Here is a 15,649-nt window from a genome sequence, read left to right as displayed (position 1 = left end):
AATCATTCCTATGGTTATGGTGAACCTTTATGGGTTTTTTTTCTATCTGCTCCACATTTTTTGCTTATTTTGAATTCTCCATCTTCAAAGAAACTGAAAGATTTGATGGAAGATTGTTTGGTTTATCGTTTGCAAGCAACTAAAACCTACATATCCTTATTTATCAATGTGTAGAGAGAACCAGAGGAAATGCCTGGGCTGTTGTAACTCAGTGCAGGCAGCCAAAATGTCTGAATAAAGTGTGTTAAAAGGCCACGATGCTACTGAAAAGTCAAAGCTAGGAACAGACCATGGGCGAGGTGCAGCACAGACAAACCTTCACCCAGGGGGTCATCACATAAGAACAATCCCTCAAACTCCAGCTCTCTGTCAAGGAATTTGGATGCTGCTCAGTTGCAGGTAAAGAGTTGTGACTGCCACAGCTACTGAAACAGATCATGGAGTGCAGCTCTCAGCTGTGAGTTCCAAACAGTGCTTAACCTGCATGTACAAGAACTGGAAAGATCCTCAATTTTTCCAACACACTTGCTTTGATTACTAATTTATGTTGCTTTTTAAGGAGGCAGATGTCTCTTAATGTAATTCATATTAAATCTATGTATTAATTTAGAATTTATTATTATTATTTGTTAATATGGTGTTCTAGAAGTGATTAATACAGGAGCCTTACCTGTCATCCTTTTCAGTAGATAGAAGTCCTTCTGAAAGTGACACTTCTCTTATGTCTTCTTTTTTTGAATCCTGGCAACCAAGAGGAAAATACACTTTCTCTAACCAGTTCTAAAGTCAAAGTTTAAGTGACTCTAATAGTATCTGTATTTTGAAGGCACATAACTGAAAATAAAAATCTTCTGAATGACCAACCCTATTTCTACAAATGCTACATTGGACCTAGAATAGTAACACTTTGGAAATTTAGACTGGGATCATGTCTGAAGAAAAGCATCCTGCTTTCCCTCACTGAAGTAATACCCACCCATACCTCTTCTTTAAAAGTCCAATTTTCCATTTTGCCAGAATAAATTCTATCAGTTGTGTTAGAGGAACACAAACTGACCTGTGTAGGTTCAAACTGTATTTAAACGCAGTTTAAGCTAAAAATTGAGGACATTTAAATACTGTCCTGGTACCTTAAAAAACAAAAAAACTTCCTACCCAGAGAACACCAGCAACCCTTATAGAAGAAAGTTTTCAGTGTTTTTTCTTTTGGGTCATCACACTTTTCCAAACATTACACAAATCCAGACACTCTGCAGGTTGTTACATAAAGTTTCTACATGAAGAAAAACTTAAAAATGTGAATATTGTTTTCATTCCTAAGCATGCCTAGCAAGACACAAATTTGGTCAATAATATTTTTGGAACTGTGTTTTGAGAGTAATCACCTTGTTTGCCAGTTCCTGCTCTCTGCTCTGCTGAATTATTCTCATGTATTTTTCTAATGGATTTGAAGGAGGATCCTTTACATTATTTTCAGCACCAGTGTTACTATGCTCAGATTTTACTTCCCCTTTATCTTCTATTTCTTCATCTGTTTTCATTGAGTCTTGGATATACTTTAAGACACAAAAATAAAAATTAAATACTGATTAGGAAAATACATTTATACCTTAGTACCTGCAATAAATGCAGAATTTCATGTTAACCTCAGTAAAACATACCAGTCTAAACAGCATTAAACAGGACCTAAAAATCCAGAACACTACATAAACAAACATGGAGTGTTTAAGCTCAAAGGGATTTAAGCAAACTCAAGGTCTCCTTATACCCTCTGCTTTCCAGAGTACCCTGGACACCCTGACAGAGGCTAATGAACAGATGGACATTAACATGTTCTGGTGGTGTCCCACTTGCAGTGGCCACACCACGGAGACAGCAAATGTTCAGCTTGTTCCAACAGCATGGTGACAGTGGCCATAAAACTGTAACTTCCAGTTTCATGAAGCATGGAAGGAAAAGCATCTGTTTCCAGTGAAAAAGTTATTTGGCATAAGGAGACATTCTAGTGACACTCTGGTTTATCACACAAGTACATAAAATAACTCAGTCTCTACTACTTTCACTTCATGGAATTAAATCTATTTTTAACTAAGTAACACATGTAACAATCCTAAACTGCAAGGGACTACAGAGCTGCATCACTGTCAGAAATTAATTAAATTACCACCTCTTCATTAAGCTTTTCCACTTCTTTTTGCTCACTTTCCAAAGCATCCTGTTGCTCTTTCTCGCTCCTTTCTTCTCTTCCTTTCCTTTCTTCTTCTAAGTTTTTGTCAACTTCTCTGTTCTGTTCTTCAATCTGCCTTTGATCCAGCACTGCTGTGAAAAATTATTTCAACATCTGTCATTTGATTTATGTAGTTCAGTAATCACTACAAGAGCATACAAATAAGTACCAGGTTCCTGTATAACGTTAGCAGTAAATGGAGAACAACTGGATATATTGTTTACACACACACACCAAACTTATTCTTGAGTATTGGGTAATGTGTTTTCCCACCTCTAAACTGATAAATGACTCACCAATAGTTAAGGAGTAGAGCCAGAGGCCAGAGATTTGATAGATCACTGCACTTCTCATTCCTTTCATGAGCATTCTCATTAAACCTTAATTATCCCAAATTCCATGTTACTATATTCCTTCCCCCTCTGCAATGGGTTTGGGTATAATTCTCTATATTTAAAAAGCAAAGTATTTAAAATCCCTTTGAAAATTACTGCAGGACATACTGTTGATGTGACCAGTGTATTTAAAAAGCTGACTACAAAGAACAGCATCAAATAGCAATGAGATGGGCAAACTAAGTACTGGGAATCATGAGAAGCTACAAAGCTCTTCTCTAAATAAAAAGAACCATAATGTTTCCATCTAGAACAATTAGAAAAGCAGCATATGCTGATTGAAATCATTCTCATCTACCCAAAGAATTAAAACTGCATTGTGATAATACAGTTCACCAACAGTCAAAAATAAATTGAAAAAAAATCCAGACAAGCAGTACATAAAATACTTCAAACCAAAATATTTAATGTCTCATTCCTATCAAGAACAGAAATTATATTTAATAATTACCCTAAAGAAAAAAAAAATCATTTCACCAGATGCTGGACAAGGGGGTTGGGAGGGGTGGCAAGAATGTTTAAATTAAAACCAAATTTAACTAAAACCAGGGTGAAAAAAAGTAATCCTCATACAGAACAGCAAAAGAAAACACTCTTTCCTCTTTAGTACAGAACTAGCACTTTTTGGAAAATTTTTCAACCACACCAGCATACATACATACAGACTTTTATACATATTTGACATTTTAAAAGGGTACTTTCTTTTGAGTCTGAGCTGAGAACTCACTTAAGTCCTGCAATGAAGTGGCTGTTGCTGGTACAGGGGCTGTGACATGGTTTCCATCAACGATGTCCCCAGATGGATGCAAGACATCACTTTCACACTCCTCTGGTATGTCCCCCTGAGCTGGAGAAGAAATTTGAACAATGGCTTCATTATTTTGTAATTGCAAAAGTGGAGCACAGCAATGGATTCAGTGTGGGAATGGCTAAATTAGAACACAAAAATATCAGCACTAATTGAGCATTTTCCCTTCAGCTTGATCATCTCCCTGAGAATTAAGAATTATCATAGGCTGTACTTGCTTCCTTCATTACAGAATTGTTAGTTTTGAAATTAGCTATTGGAACACATCTGTTTATAAAGCCAAAACTGAAGAAATATACAACAGAAACCCAAGATGTTTTCATTTCCTTACATAATCAAGATACAAGTCACAGAAAAATTGTATGTCCAAGTTCAGCTCATCCTTTTTATGAATATAAAAACAATCTTTAACTATTTGATGACACACTCTTTAATGGGATCATTGCCTTCTTCAGTGAACAGGATGGATGCTGCTAACTCAGATATTCTACATTATACTATCTTCTCCCTGTGAAAGGTGGCTCTGAATTCACAAAAACACAATTACTGTCCTTCCTCTTTGATCACTGCTGTGATACTCAACTGCTTCTTAATTATTTACTTGCAAAGTATGCAGACTGCTATTATCTCATTTGATGGGAGATAGAAAAAAAAAAGAGATAAAACAAGATGTGGCCATTACCTCTAGATAGCCAACCTGAAATACACAGGACTATTCTCCCAAGCATTTAGTGTAACAGAGCACAGATACCCTATATATCTCTTTAGGTTTTGGGTGAAGCTTTAGAAAACATCAATTTTTCATCCTTCAAATACCATCAAGCATTTTTCTTTTTCACATTATAATAAAATTGAAATATTTTGCATGAAAAAAACCAAGTCAACCACATGGATCAGCCTCTATCTGAATGGTTTGAATTTCTTTAAATTAGAACTCTTTTAAAGGAACTATAGATGAAAGGAACTATAGAAAGCATGATGGAAAATTTCTGTCAAGCTGTCAGTCTAACTAAGTTAGGAGAATGTTTTCAGTTTCTTACAAAAGCAAGAGCAATTCCTACCAGCTTCACCTAGGAATATAACTCCTATATATGGGGGTTTTTGTAAGACCAAAATAATGACCTATCACACTCAAAATCTATTCTGTTTTGTTGCTCTCTCTTTAAATTATAAAGCTATCAACAAAAACATTATTTCCATATGAGGCACCAATAAGCATCAGGGTATGTAATATTTAAATAATAAAAAAATTCCTTTCATAAATTTGTCCTGGTTAAATATTACTTCTAACTTCAAAATGAATGCTAACAACATAAGCAAACAAAGAAACCGAAACCAAAACCATTACAGTATAAAATGAATTAACTACTCTGCAAAGGAGAAAAAAGGTAACTCTGTGTACTTTCACTCCCTTTTTAAGGGTGGATAGCAAGAGATGCATTATTCCCTTAAGATGAGCTCATCACCTAAAAGCAGCTGCTGCCAAGAGAACTTGCTGACCTTTTCTTTCTAGAACTCACTCACAGTAGGATTAAAAGACTTCCATATTTTCTGGTACCTCCTTTAATTCATTGTTTTTTCCTACTGTTATCCACTTTGTCCTTCATTGTATCTTTCTCTGTATTTACTTCTTAGATTTTACTTTCTTACCCGCCGCTCCCAGCCACTTCTCCTGAGCTACCTCCTCCCCTTTTTAGCCAGTCTGATTTCCTCCTATATCCTGAGATTGTCTTTTGATGCAGTCTGACCCAACTAAAGTACTCTTGATTGAGAAATCATCAGCACATGTGAACTCCTACAATTATTGACCACCACACATCACCAAATGATTCAGTAATACCTTACTTGGGCACAGCATCTACTCAGCCCTAATTTCCAAGAAAATGCCAGTCTGTTGTCATATGTAATAAAATAAAAGTGAAATATGTAACATATTCCCAAAAGCCTCTCATACAAAATTAAGCAAATAATTATAAGGCTAATTAAAATGTGAGATGAATAGAAACCATTACTGGCTACAGGCTTGGTTCACATTCAAATAATACATTTAAAGCTTATAAAAAGGAAGCTAAATGAGATAAATAAACCCAACTGAGTAATACGTAAAGCTTCACAGAGAAATGCACGGATGAGGCATTATCTTCTGCTAGTTATCACTAAACACTATCAGCACATCTGCTGTTTAAACAAACATCTTTTTTTGGTTAGTTCCTTTTAAAATACTGAAAGCCATATTCTCATAGGGTCAGGAGAATGAGCAAGGGGTCCACTCCACCTTCCATATGACCTAACCACAACCAAAAGCATAAGCCAGTCTGGGACCCAGGAAACCACTCACACCAGTCAGAATCACTGGTTTCAAAGAAAATATCCCTAACTCTCCCATACAGCAATCACAATCTCTTCACCAACTATGAGTTTAGTTACACCACACAATGCCACATGTCCACCAGCCTCAGGACTTTACAGACCTAACGAAATCTGGAAATAGGAAAGATTAACTTGCTGTTCACAGCTTTCTCATTGACAACTTCATTACTTTAAACCCACAGTTTCATGAGAGATCAGGCTGCTCAGGTTCAACATTAGGATGTCACTCAAATGCTGAAAAACTAAGTAAGGCCAGTAACTGTGCTTCTGTATCTCACTCCATATACAAATGGCTATAAAGTACACTAAGTTTTATTATCCTCCTCTTTCTACAGTACCTTAGTTACATCAAAGATTTTTGAAAACTGACCCTGTAGCATTTAGAGAGAAGGAAACATTTTATAGCATGCAATCACAGAGAGCAGAAATGCAAATAAATAAAATGCTGACCTCAGAGAAAAAAAAGTTAGGATACAATTCAGGTTTCAGTAACTTAACCATATGCTCCAAAACTATTCAGAGATGCTGATTAATGACAGCATACTTGCAGGAGTTCTTCACACATTTACACACACCCTAGAGCAACTTCTAATTCATAATACTATTTATGCCTCACTTACTGAAGGAAAAATTAGGAGTGCATACAACAGCCACAGAAACTTATCTTTAGAATTAGAACCTGGTTCTAATTTATGCAGCAAATACAATAAACCTCAATTTAGTTCACATACTAGTACATTTTTCTGTTTAAAAAAGAATTCTACACCATTTAAAAACATTCCAAAACAACGGTCAGACCTACAGCGTTAATCAGAACAAGGTTATGCAAGATTTCTGAACAAAATTACGTCACAGATTTCAGAACCAACTCAATTTAATGTCTGCTTATTACTACATACACTTATCTAAAGATGCAAGAATGATGAAAATCAATCCCTCATCATCTGAGATATTTTTCTTAATTCCAAAATCAGTCAGAATTTTTTCTCTCCAAGTACAGTCTTAAAACTATGAAGACAGTTGTCCTGTAACTGTTAAGCCCTAAGGTTAAACAAACTGTCTGAAATGCACTAAAACTTACCTTCAAGAGTATAAATGTGTTCTTCAAGATCCTCATACCTTAGTTTCTCTGGTTTGTGGACATCGCTGAAATCTTGTTTATCTGTCTGTTGACTCTGAAGTCTGAAAAAATAAGGAAGAATATAAATAATTTAATAAATATAAATGCTAAACTTTTAAGCAAATAGCAATCTGAAATTCACTCGCTAAGCAACAGACTAAACCAACACTAAAATCCATTAAACTTTCTGACTCAAATACAGGATATTTAAATCCAGTTCTCTAACTTTTAGTAAAAGTCCACTCCATTTCCCTGCAGCCTTTCCCCAAGGCCTTTATGTGACGTAAAATCATTACATTAAAACAAAATACAAGGGAGTAAGAAAAAACAACAAAAAAGGAGAAATACAATGAATTGTGACAGTCAACTGAAAATTAAGAAATTTGCCTTTTTAAGCTCTGTGTTACAGTTTAATTCCCATTTTGATGTCATCTTAACAGATGTGTTTGAAATGTATTAGGATTAGATGTCTGGCAAAACAGAGATGCAGGGGTGAAAATCTGGGTTCTATCAAAAATGGGGCTAGTGCCCTCATTCTAAATCCCCGTTTATCTCATCAGAAAGATAATGTGAAAGAATAATGTCTCCCACGTGACCCAGCTCCTAAACTCTTGACCAGAACTAGAACAGTAAAAGGAGTGCAGGTCACTAATGAAATTCAGCATCAGCACTTCATAAAGGAGCTTACTTCACACCAGCTGGTGCTCTTCATCACAGCCTAAGTATGTTTGTGCTTACAATTTCTAAGGAATACAGGTCTTTCATGGAACAAAAGTGGAGAACAAACAATACAAAACATACCCCCAACAAAAAGATTTGTTCATAAACAAAAAGTGAATCTGGGCACAGATAAATAAATTTGCATTGTCAGAAGGATAGTTCAGTGATGTCAGCGGGGAAAAATACCCTGTCAATTAAATAGCACAGAGTAAATGAAATCTCAAGTTTTTGGAAGTCTATTTCATGTTTTGAGTCCTTCCTTCACAGAAATGATTAAGCGCTAAATAATTCTTAAGGGTGCAAGTTTCAAGGACACACATGCCACTTTCTTCAATACTGTGTCCTGCAACACTGCTAAAAAGACAGAGAACCCAATGCCTCAGTAACAACCCTCAACTGGTTTCTTCAGGCCAAAACAACAAACAAACAAACAGTTAGGTAATAATCTGCCTTACCACTCTAGTCTTCCTGTCTGTGTTTACTGGCTTCCTTCATACCACTCTTATCTTGGAACATAAATAAACAAGGAGCTCCTGTAGTCATAGAAGCAATTGTTCTTCCCCACTGACTGAGGTCTGACTTCTAACAGCTTGTCACAGATGTTACAGCATCATATTCGCTTTTCTTTTCTTTTCAAAGAAGTTCCCATTACCACTTAAAATCTACAGGTCATAAACTAATCCCACAATACACATCAGTGATGTGGCATTTGCCTAATAATAAGAGTAAATAACTGGAAAAGCCCACACATGCATTTCTCAAATATTTCATGTAACAGAAAACAGTCCAAGGCACGTGAAATTAGAAAACATGCAACAAAAGAATGTTTTTCTTTTAATAAAGTCTTGGGAAAGCAGCAAGTTCGAGACAATTATTGGGACCTTATACCCTTGCTTTGTCATAAGAAACCCAAGAAATCAACAACAAACCATAGTTGCCTTCCCAGACCTAGGTCTGGCCTCTGCTCATATTGTTCACTCTTCAAACAGGATGGAGTCCATAAAATCCTTCAAAGAAGTGAAGTCCCTCACAGGATTAGAGAATTTTCCCCTGTCACCTTAACATGCAGGTTAACATTCAACCTTCACTGTTTAAGGCCTGTCAGAGAAGTACAGGAAATCTGACACACCACAGAAAACATGAATGAGTAGGGAAAAAGGAGACACAGCCTCAAGGGAATACTTAAAGGAAACTGACCTCACAGTCCCTGAAAATCCCAACAGCTCATTTTGAAGACAAAAACCATAAAGGCTCTCCCAAAATTCTAACCAGATAAGAGACCCTCTCTGCATTAAATGTATGTTGAGGCCTTGATAACAACAAAATAAAAAAGCCCTACAAATGCCTGCTAGAGGTGCCCCAGCACAAGCTTTCTTCAGCCATCAAATCAGGAATGATGGCTAGCAGGTTAAGGACAATTCAGTTGTCTCATCTTAAAAAAATTACTAGAAGTTAAATACTAGAGCTGCTTCTGAAGACACATGTTCTTAGTTTTGGAGAGTGGAGGGAACACTGGCCATTAAGAACAGAAGAACTTCAGGCAAGGAAATAGGAGATACAGAGATGAAAGAAAAGTCATTTTAATGCAGCCTAATTTTGTCAAGTTATTAATTTACCTTAAGAAGATCTTAAAAAAAGCAACAAAAGAAAAGAGAAAAGTTGTGCTACCCATCCCATTCCTACATGCAAAGGAGACTGGAAAATCCTATTTTGAAAACAGGCACATGACCAAGCTCTTCAGAGAGGGAAAAAAAGTAATAAATTTAGCAATACAGCTTGTTAATGAATGAAGTGAGAATGTACAACTGCCTTGATTTAAATTCTCAAACAGGCAGCAGAAATTCAAATGCTTCAATTAGCAGAAGCTCATCAGTCAGGTCACAGATGTGAAAAACAGAGACACAGTTAAAGAGACATAGCTTTGCTCAGAGCAAACCAAAGTGTTTGGGTTTTTTACAACTAAGTTCCACTTGAAGCATGATATTCAAAATGGAAATCCTTATTCACCTTTAGAAAAGTTCTCACGTATAAAATTAATGGCTGGCTTGATTTGTAAAAGCAGCTATCACTGTGAACAATTAGATACATGTTTCTTTAAAAAGCAGGTTAAAAATGTTGCTTTGTAAACAATGTTACCTGATTTTCTGGCCATGACTGGATGGTGAGGAAGGAACAGACTCAGAAGATGAAAGCAAATATGGCTTTGAAATAGGAGAAAGAACCTGGTCAACACTCCGCTGTGAAGAGGTAAGGGATGAGCTCTTGGCATCTGCAGAATAAAAATCCCACAATTTGTGTTAGTTATTTGTCCTACCATTCCTCAGACAAGGCTGGCTGTACAACACATGCATTATTGGTCCAAATGTGCATGGACTTAGGAAGTAAAACAGTCAAATGCATGAGCTAATTTAAAGGAAAAAACTGCATAATCCTTCCACTGGCAGATTACGCAGTAAAAGAGCTGTTGGATCTGCCAACTGCAAGTGTTTTAGAGGAGGACATACTTCTTCCTTTCATTCTCCAGAGACAGGTGCTGACAGCTGAGCACTTACCCTCACTTAAAGGAAAAACCAATCTCAGACTCACATTCATGGTATCTTCTACCTTTGAAATTTACCCTGAGTTGTTCAGACTGGTATTTTCAACAGCACCGAAAAGCTCCACAGAAGCTTCCAGAATGACTTAAGAGTTTTCTAGCAAAACCACACCTGCTGCTTCAGCCATCTCTAGCAGAAAAGAATAATATACATATACCAGTATAAAAGCACTCCTCAGAAGACTCATGAGAGAGAAGTGACATCTCAGTGGGAAGCAGTATAACTGGGAGCTGACAAATCACACTAACAGCATGTTAGCACTGAAGCTAACCTGAAGATCCTATCACCCAGCTGCAGCCTGGTTTCCTACACTCCATACCACCCCATTTCTGTAATTCTTAAGTCAGGTAATGCATTCCTTTGTTATTCAACTCTTACCCCTCTCCAGAACCAGTTTCATGCATTAAGCACAGAACAGATCGAATGGAAAAAAGAGATCTGCCCTCCTGTAACTAGCTTCTGAAAAGTACAAAGATAGGAAGGATTTTTCAGGTTATGCACACAACTGTAGTTTTAACATTCCCTAATTTTCAACAAAACCCTAGTACTATGAAAGATTTTGTCTGTGTGCAGTGCTAAACAAATAGTCTGTGGGTACTTTATACAGAAGCTGACAGAGAGAACTTACAACATAAAAGACTGCTTTGGTAGTTCAAATCTCAAATATGTTACCAGTAACAGAGTATGATACTCTACATGCAGAAGCACAGGGACAGCCACAATCAATCAGTATTTGTGACCTGTTTCTAACAGTGCCCATTACCAAACAAAACTAAACTAAAATTAAAAAAGGAGAATACTCGTATCTTACTTCTGGCAACACCCACCCCGACCTTTCTTCAATCAATACTTTTTTGGATCTGCCTGACAGAGAATAATAATTACACAACTTACTCATGGTATGAAAAAACATTTCATTTTATTTTATTTCATTTCATTTCCTTCCAATGTCACAGGATTCTGGGGTCTGTGAAGCAGTAATCAAATGATCCCTTTTCACCCTTTTCATATCACTCATTGCTTTCCAGATTTCCCACAGCGCATCTCAGCCACCTCTCTTCCAAACTAAGCTGCCCTTGTATTTAACCTTCCTTCATGGAGAAGCTGATCTTTTTTTTGGTTACTGTCTCTTTTTTTCATCCTACTAAATCCACTTTGAGCCAAGAAGCAGATGTACTGCAAATTTGAAACAAGAGATTTTTTAAAAAATTTTCATTTCATTTCTATTTTGCTTGCTTTTCTGAGTACTGTCCTTAAGAAAAAAAAAAAGACTAAGCAATTATTAGAAACTGTGATACTAATAGCAAATTAAAATTTTCCAGTCATGACCGAACACTAAAACCTTCCTCCTTACAATTGCTCAGGAGTATTTGATAGAGATGTCACAGCAAAAAGGACAAACAAAAGGAAATCTGGACATTTCAGACTGGAAAGCTCCATTTAAGAGAAGCCAAAGACAGCTTCTGCCACACACTTTAACTACAACAGTTAAAGGAAAGGTTAGAAATATAGGAGGTTTAAGAAATTACAGTTAATGTTGCAAAGCAGTTATACTTAACAGCAAGTTTTGAATTAAACTCTCTATATCGCAAGGTTACAGCTGCAGTGATTTATATGGCATTGTCTTCTCTTGACAGCTCCCTAGAGCATGTTTAACTTCCCTCAACATACTTCTCCAGTACTTGTTTCCAGAAGGAAGAAATACTCCAAGCAATTGGTATACTCTGTCTCCTGCAAAACCACATCTCCTGATTTCTGCTGCATCTTAGCAAATGAGTAAAAGACTAAAAGTGCTAAATCTTTCTCTTCCCAAGATGAACAGTAAGTAAAACCCAATACTGCACCCCATTAAGAATTTTGACTTACCATCTGGAATTCTCCTGTTACTGATGTCTCTCTTCGATTTGGGAATGGGAGTAGAAGAAAGGCGCCTTGAAGAAGATGCTCCTCTGTGTGGTGGGGTTAAGGGAGTTTTAAAGTTATCGACCTGCCCAGTTCTTTTGATGTGTTCTTCACCTCTTGGGCTGCTCAGAGGGGAATGTGGGGAGCTGGGATTATCCTCTAGCAGTTCATGCTGGATAGTCAAAGGGTGTCTATTAAGAGGACACTGCAGAATTAAAGGAGGCTGCATCTTCCTTGGTGTTCTGCTTGCAGCTGCATTCTGCATGACTCTGTGTTGGTAGCTCCTGTAGGCTTCTTCCAAGTACTCAGCCTCCTTTTCCAGTTCCTTCACCCTTGCCTGGGCCTGAGCGATGCACTCAAGGTCAGAGTCCAGGGAAGCACTGCGTGGCTGCAGCTGCTGTCGATAGCCAGGCGCTGGCACAGTGCCGACCCTCCCCACATCAGTCAGACCCGGATTCCTCAGGAATGTGCCATCCATGTAAATGTCATGGGGCACGATCCTGTCACCAAGGAAGTCCAGGACGGAGCGGTCGACGAGCGAAGGTTTTGGGTTCCGATACACCTCATTTTCCAGAGCTAAATGGTAGCAAGAGAAAGTCAGTGACACTAAAGAGAGATACAAGAGACCCACAACAAAACAGACACAGTAAAATGTGGCATTTGAATTCCAGTTTGATCAAAATTATTCTACCATGGAATTGGCTTACATTTCGAGAATTTAATGATTTAATTGAAATTGATTTAAATGTATTTTTAATGCAGCTCCAAAGCTGCAAATTACCACTGCTATTTTTTAAATATATAATTCTTCCACATAAAACTACCATTAAGTATGTACTCTACAATTTTAAATTATGTTTAAGCAAATAAATAAACAAACATGAAAACATTACCACTTTGGACACATTATATCTAATCACGCTGTTAAAAGCCTAAGGAATACAGGGCATGCCACAAGTCTTAACAGTTTCACTTTATTTAGATCAAAAAATAATTTTGGAGAAAAACAACACAGCACATAGAAAATGTTTTTGTTGGTTTTTTTGTTCATTAAAAGTACTCTAAAATTGCCAGTTAAACTGAATGTTTTGGGGTTGTCTGTTTCCTTGCACTTTCATGCTTCAACAAGCCCAAAAGACCAACCTATGGGGCTGTATCTCTCTCGGCAAATTTACAACCTTGTTTTTATTCTACATAAATGGTTCTTCAATGACTTCATTAACTCTGATGTAAAATAAAAGCTCCTACAGTACTTTCAGTCACTTAATTAAAATATGTATTTGCTATTTTGATATAACAAATTTCCAATTCCAAATGGTACCGATACATGTACCATAAATGAATAAGTACCTATCACTAGTGAATAATATAAAGTATTGCATATACTGAACTATGATGCAACACATGTTGTATGTAATGTATAATCATTGCAGAATTGAATTCCATATTTTTACATTAAATATACATACCAACCCTTTTATTTATAATACTTGATATTAGCAATTTGACAGACAAGTATCTTTAAAAGTACATTTCTTCAGCAGTGAACTGCTTTATGTAAGTGCCCGTTTCTAACACCCATACGAGGTAAGTTAAGCATAAGTTAGGCAAAAATTACTAAACTTGACTAAATCTGTTTAAGAGTTAGACTTAAATTTCTGAGGTACAAAAATACAATTTCAGATTGATTATTTTTATTATGAACATTCAAGAATCAAAATGCTTTAAAACACAAGTTGCCTGCTGGAGAATGTCATTTATGTTATCATCAAACATTAATGTCTTCATACCGAAGGAAAAAGAGACAGTAAAAATATGCAAGTGCTCAGGGAGGAGTATTTTCCTTTCCTCCTATCTGTTTGTTTTCTGAAAGGAAATTGTAATGAGTCTGCTTTTTAAACTGGGCTTTAAATAGATTTTGATTTTAAACTTAACATCTACTCCCTGGTGATGTATTAGTTCTAGCTGCAACTGCAGCTTTTTTAAGCTTCTGGAACTTCTTACACTTGTCCTTCATAAAGGACTGCTCTGGTGTAAGATACAAACCTGTCTGTGTTTGTTTCACTTGCAGTTTCAGCTCTTCAACCTGCACATTTAACTTCCTGACAGTAGCTTCAGAGTCTAACAGTTGGGCCTTTAACTGGGCACAACGCTCAACCTATAGGAAATCAAGAGAAAAACAAAAACCAGCATCATTCAAACAAAAAGTATAATCTCAACTGGCCGAATACTTGGTTTCTAAATATTTTTCAGGTCCATTGAGACCATATACACATAGTATCCTACTGAAAGTCAGCACTGATAATTTGTTGACTCAGTGAGATTTACTTTGGTTATGTTGGGTTGGTTTAATTTTTGGTAGTTTTTTGGTGTGGTGATGTTTTGTTTTCTTTAGAAAACATAAAAATAAGCACAGTACAAACAATCCTTGTAACTGCATATCAAGCAGCCTACACAAGCAGATGGATAACTGCAAAAGAGATGATGGGAAGAAGAAAAGTTTCAAATCATTTAATAATAATAATAATTTACCTCACTTTGTAGCTGCTTTTCCAACGTCTGCTTATGACTTTCAAATTCATCCAGCACCAGCTTCTTAGAATGCTCTGCTCTCCTCAGCTCCACTTGGCAGGCCAGGTACTCCGCTGAGGGCTGGGACAGCTCTACCCCAAAAGGGAAACACTGGACACTCAGACAAAGAATAATGAGTGTGCACCTTTCTACACAATACTCCATGAATATGTAAAGCTGAATTGATTTTAGGAACATAACAAGGCTTTGTCTGAATAAAGTACTTGGTGATATTTTTCTTCTTCCTTTTACAAAGGGCGAAAATCTTCACTGGTATAGTCCTTTAAGAACTAGACCCTGACTGTCCTACACTAGAAGAAAAATACATATCCTTACCTTACATAACTGTGCATACATCTGGACTCTCCTGTAATCTCAAATGCACATTAAAAATACTTTGTAATTATTACTATTGTCAGGCAAGCACTTAAATAGTAACGCCATGTTCTCTTACCATTATTAACCATACTAATGCTATGGTTAGAAATATTGCACTGCTTTTTTCAGAGGGTGCAAGGGATATCCTTCCATATTACAGCTACTGCTTAATTCAGGATTTCTCCCATATAAACACATAAAAGAAAATAAACTTATGCCAAGGACTGTTTAATTATACCAAACACTAGCTTGGGCTTCATGCAAATTACTAGCAAATATAATACAAAGAAAGCATTATAATGAAAATTTACTTCTAAACAAATACTTGTAGAGAAATAAGAAAATAAGTCATTCGAACTGACTGTCTCGAAGATGCTGGTTCTCACTGCGAGTCTCATCCAACTGTTGCCTAAGTAGTTTATTCTGCACTTGGAGCTCCAATTTCTCCTCCTTTAGCAAAGGATAGTCTGATACCTCTTTCAGTTTTTCTGTCAACAACTGATTCTGTTTATTTACCAACAGAACCTGGGCTTTCACTGACTCCAAATCCAGCTGCAGATA

At 36.6% G+C, this 15,649-nt stretch overlaps 1 protein-coding gene across 3 annotated transcripts in view; it reads right to left on the bottom strand.

Annotated features, from left to right (window-relative positions):
- The window catches only part of OFD1 (OFD1 centriole and centriolar satellite protein), a 40,992-nt gene that overhangs the window by 11,537 nt on the left and 13,806 nt on the right, over positions 1-15,649 (bottom strand). For 2 of the 3 annotated variants that reach the window (XM_032100660.1, XM_032100662.1), the window contains exons 13-22: positions 15,451-15,640; positions 14,672-14,802; positions 14,186-14,297; positions 12,104-12,715; positions 9,777-9,909; positions 6,882-6,982; positions 3,350-3,469; positions 2,168-2,319; positions 1,386-1,556; positions 671-741 (exon numbers count right to left, since the gene is read on the bottom strand). In XM_032100660.1, coding sequence (XP_031956551.1) covers positions 671-741; positions 1,386-1,556; positions 2,168-2,319; positions 3,350-3,469; positions 6,882-6,982; positions 9,777-9,909; positions 12,104-12,715; positions 14,186-14,297; positions 14,672-14,802; positions 15,451-15,640 — 1,793 coding nt within the window. The remainder of the gene's footprint in view (positions 1-670; positions 742-1,385; positions 1,557-2,167; positions 2,320-3,349; positions 3,470-6,881; positions 6,983-9,776; positions 9,910-12,103; positions 12,716-14,185; positions 14,298-14,671; positions 14,803-15,450; positions 15,641-15,649) is intronic. The other variant, XM_032100661.1, reaches the window with a different exon arrangement.

This window comes from Corvus moneduloides, chromosome 2 (assembly GCF_009650955.1).
Source record: "Corvus moneduloides isolate bCorMon1 chromosome 2, bCorMon1.pri, whole genome shotgun sequence".
Taxonomy (NCBI): Eukaryota; Metazoa; Chordata; class Aves; order Passeriformes; family Corvidae; genus Corvus; species Corvus moneduloides.
The sequence above is the reverse complement of the archived record's forward strand: the minus strand, read 5'-3'. Positions and strand labels throughout refer to the sequence as shown.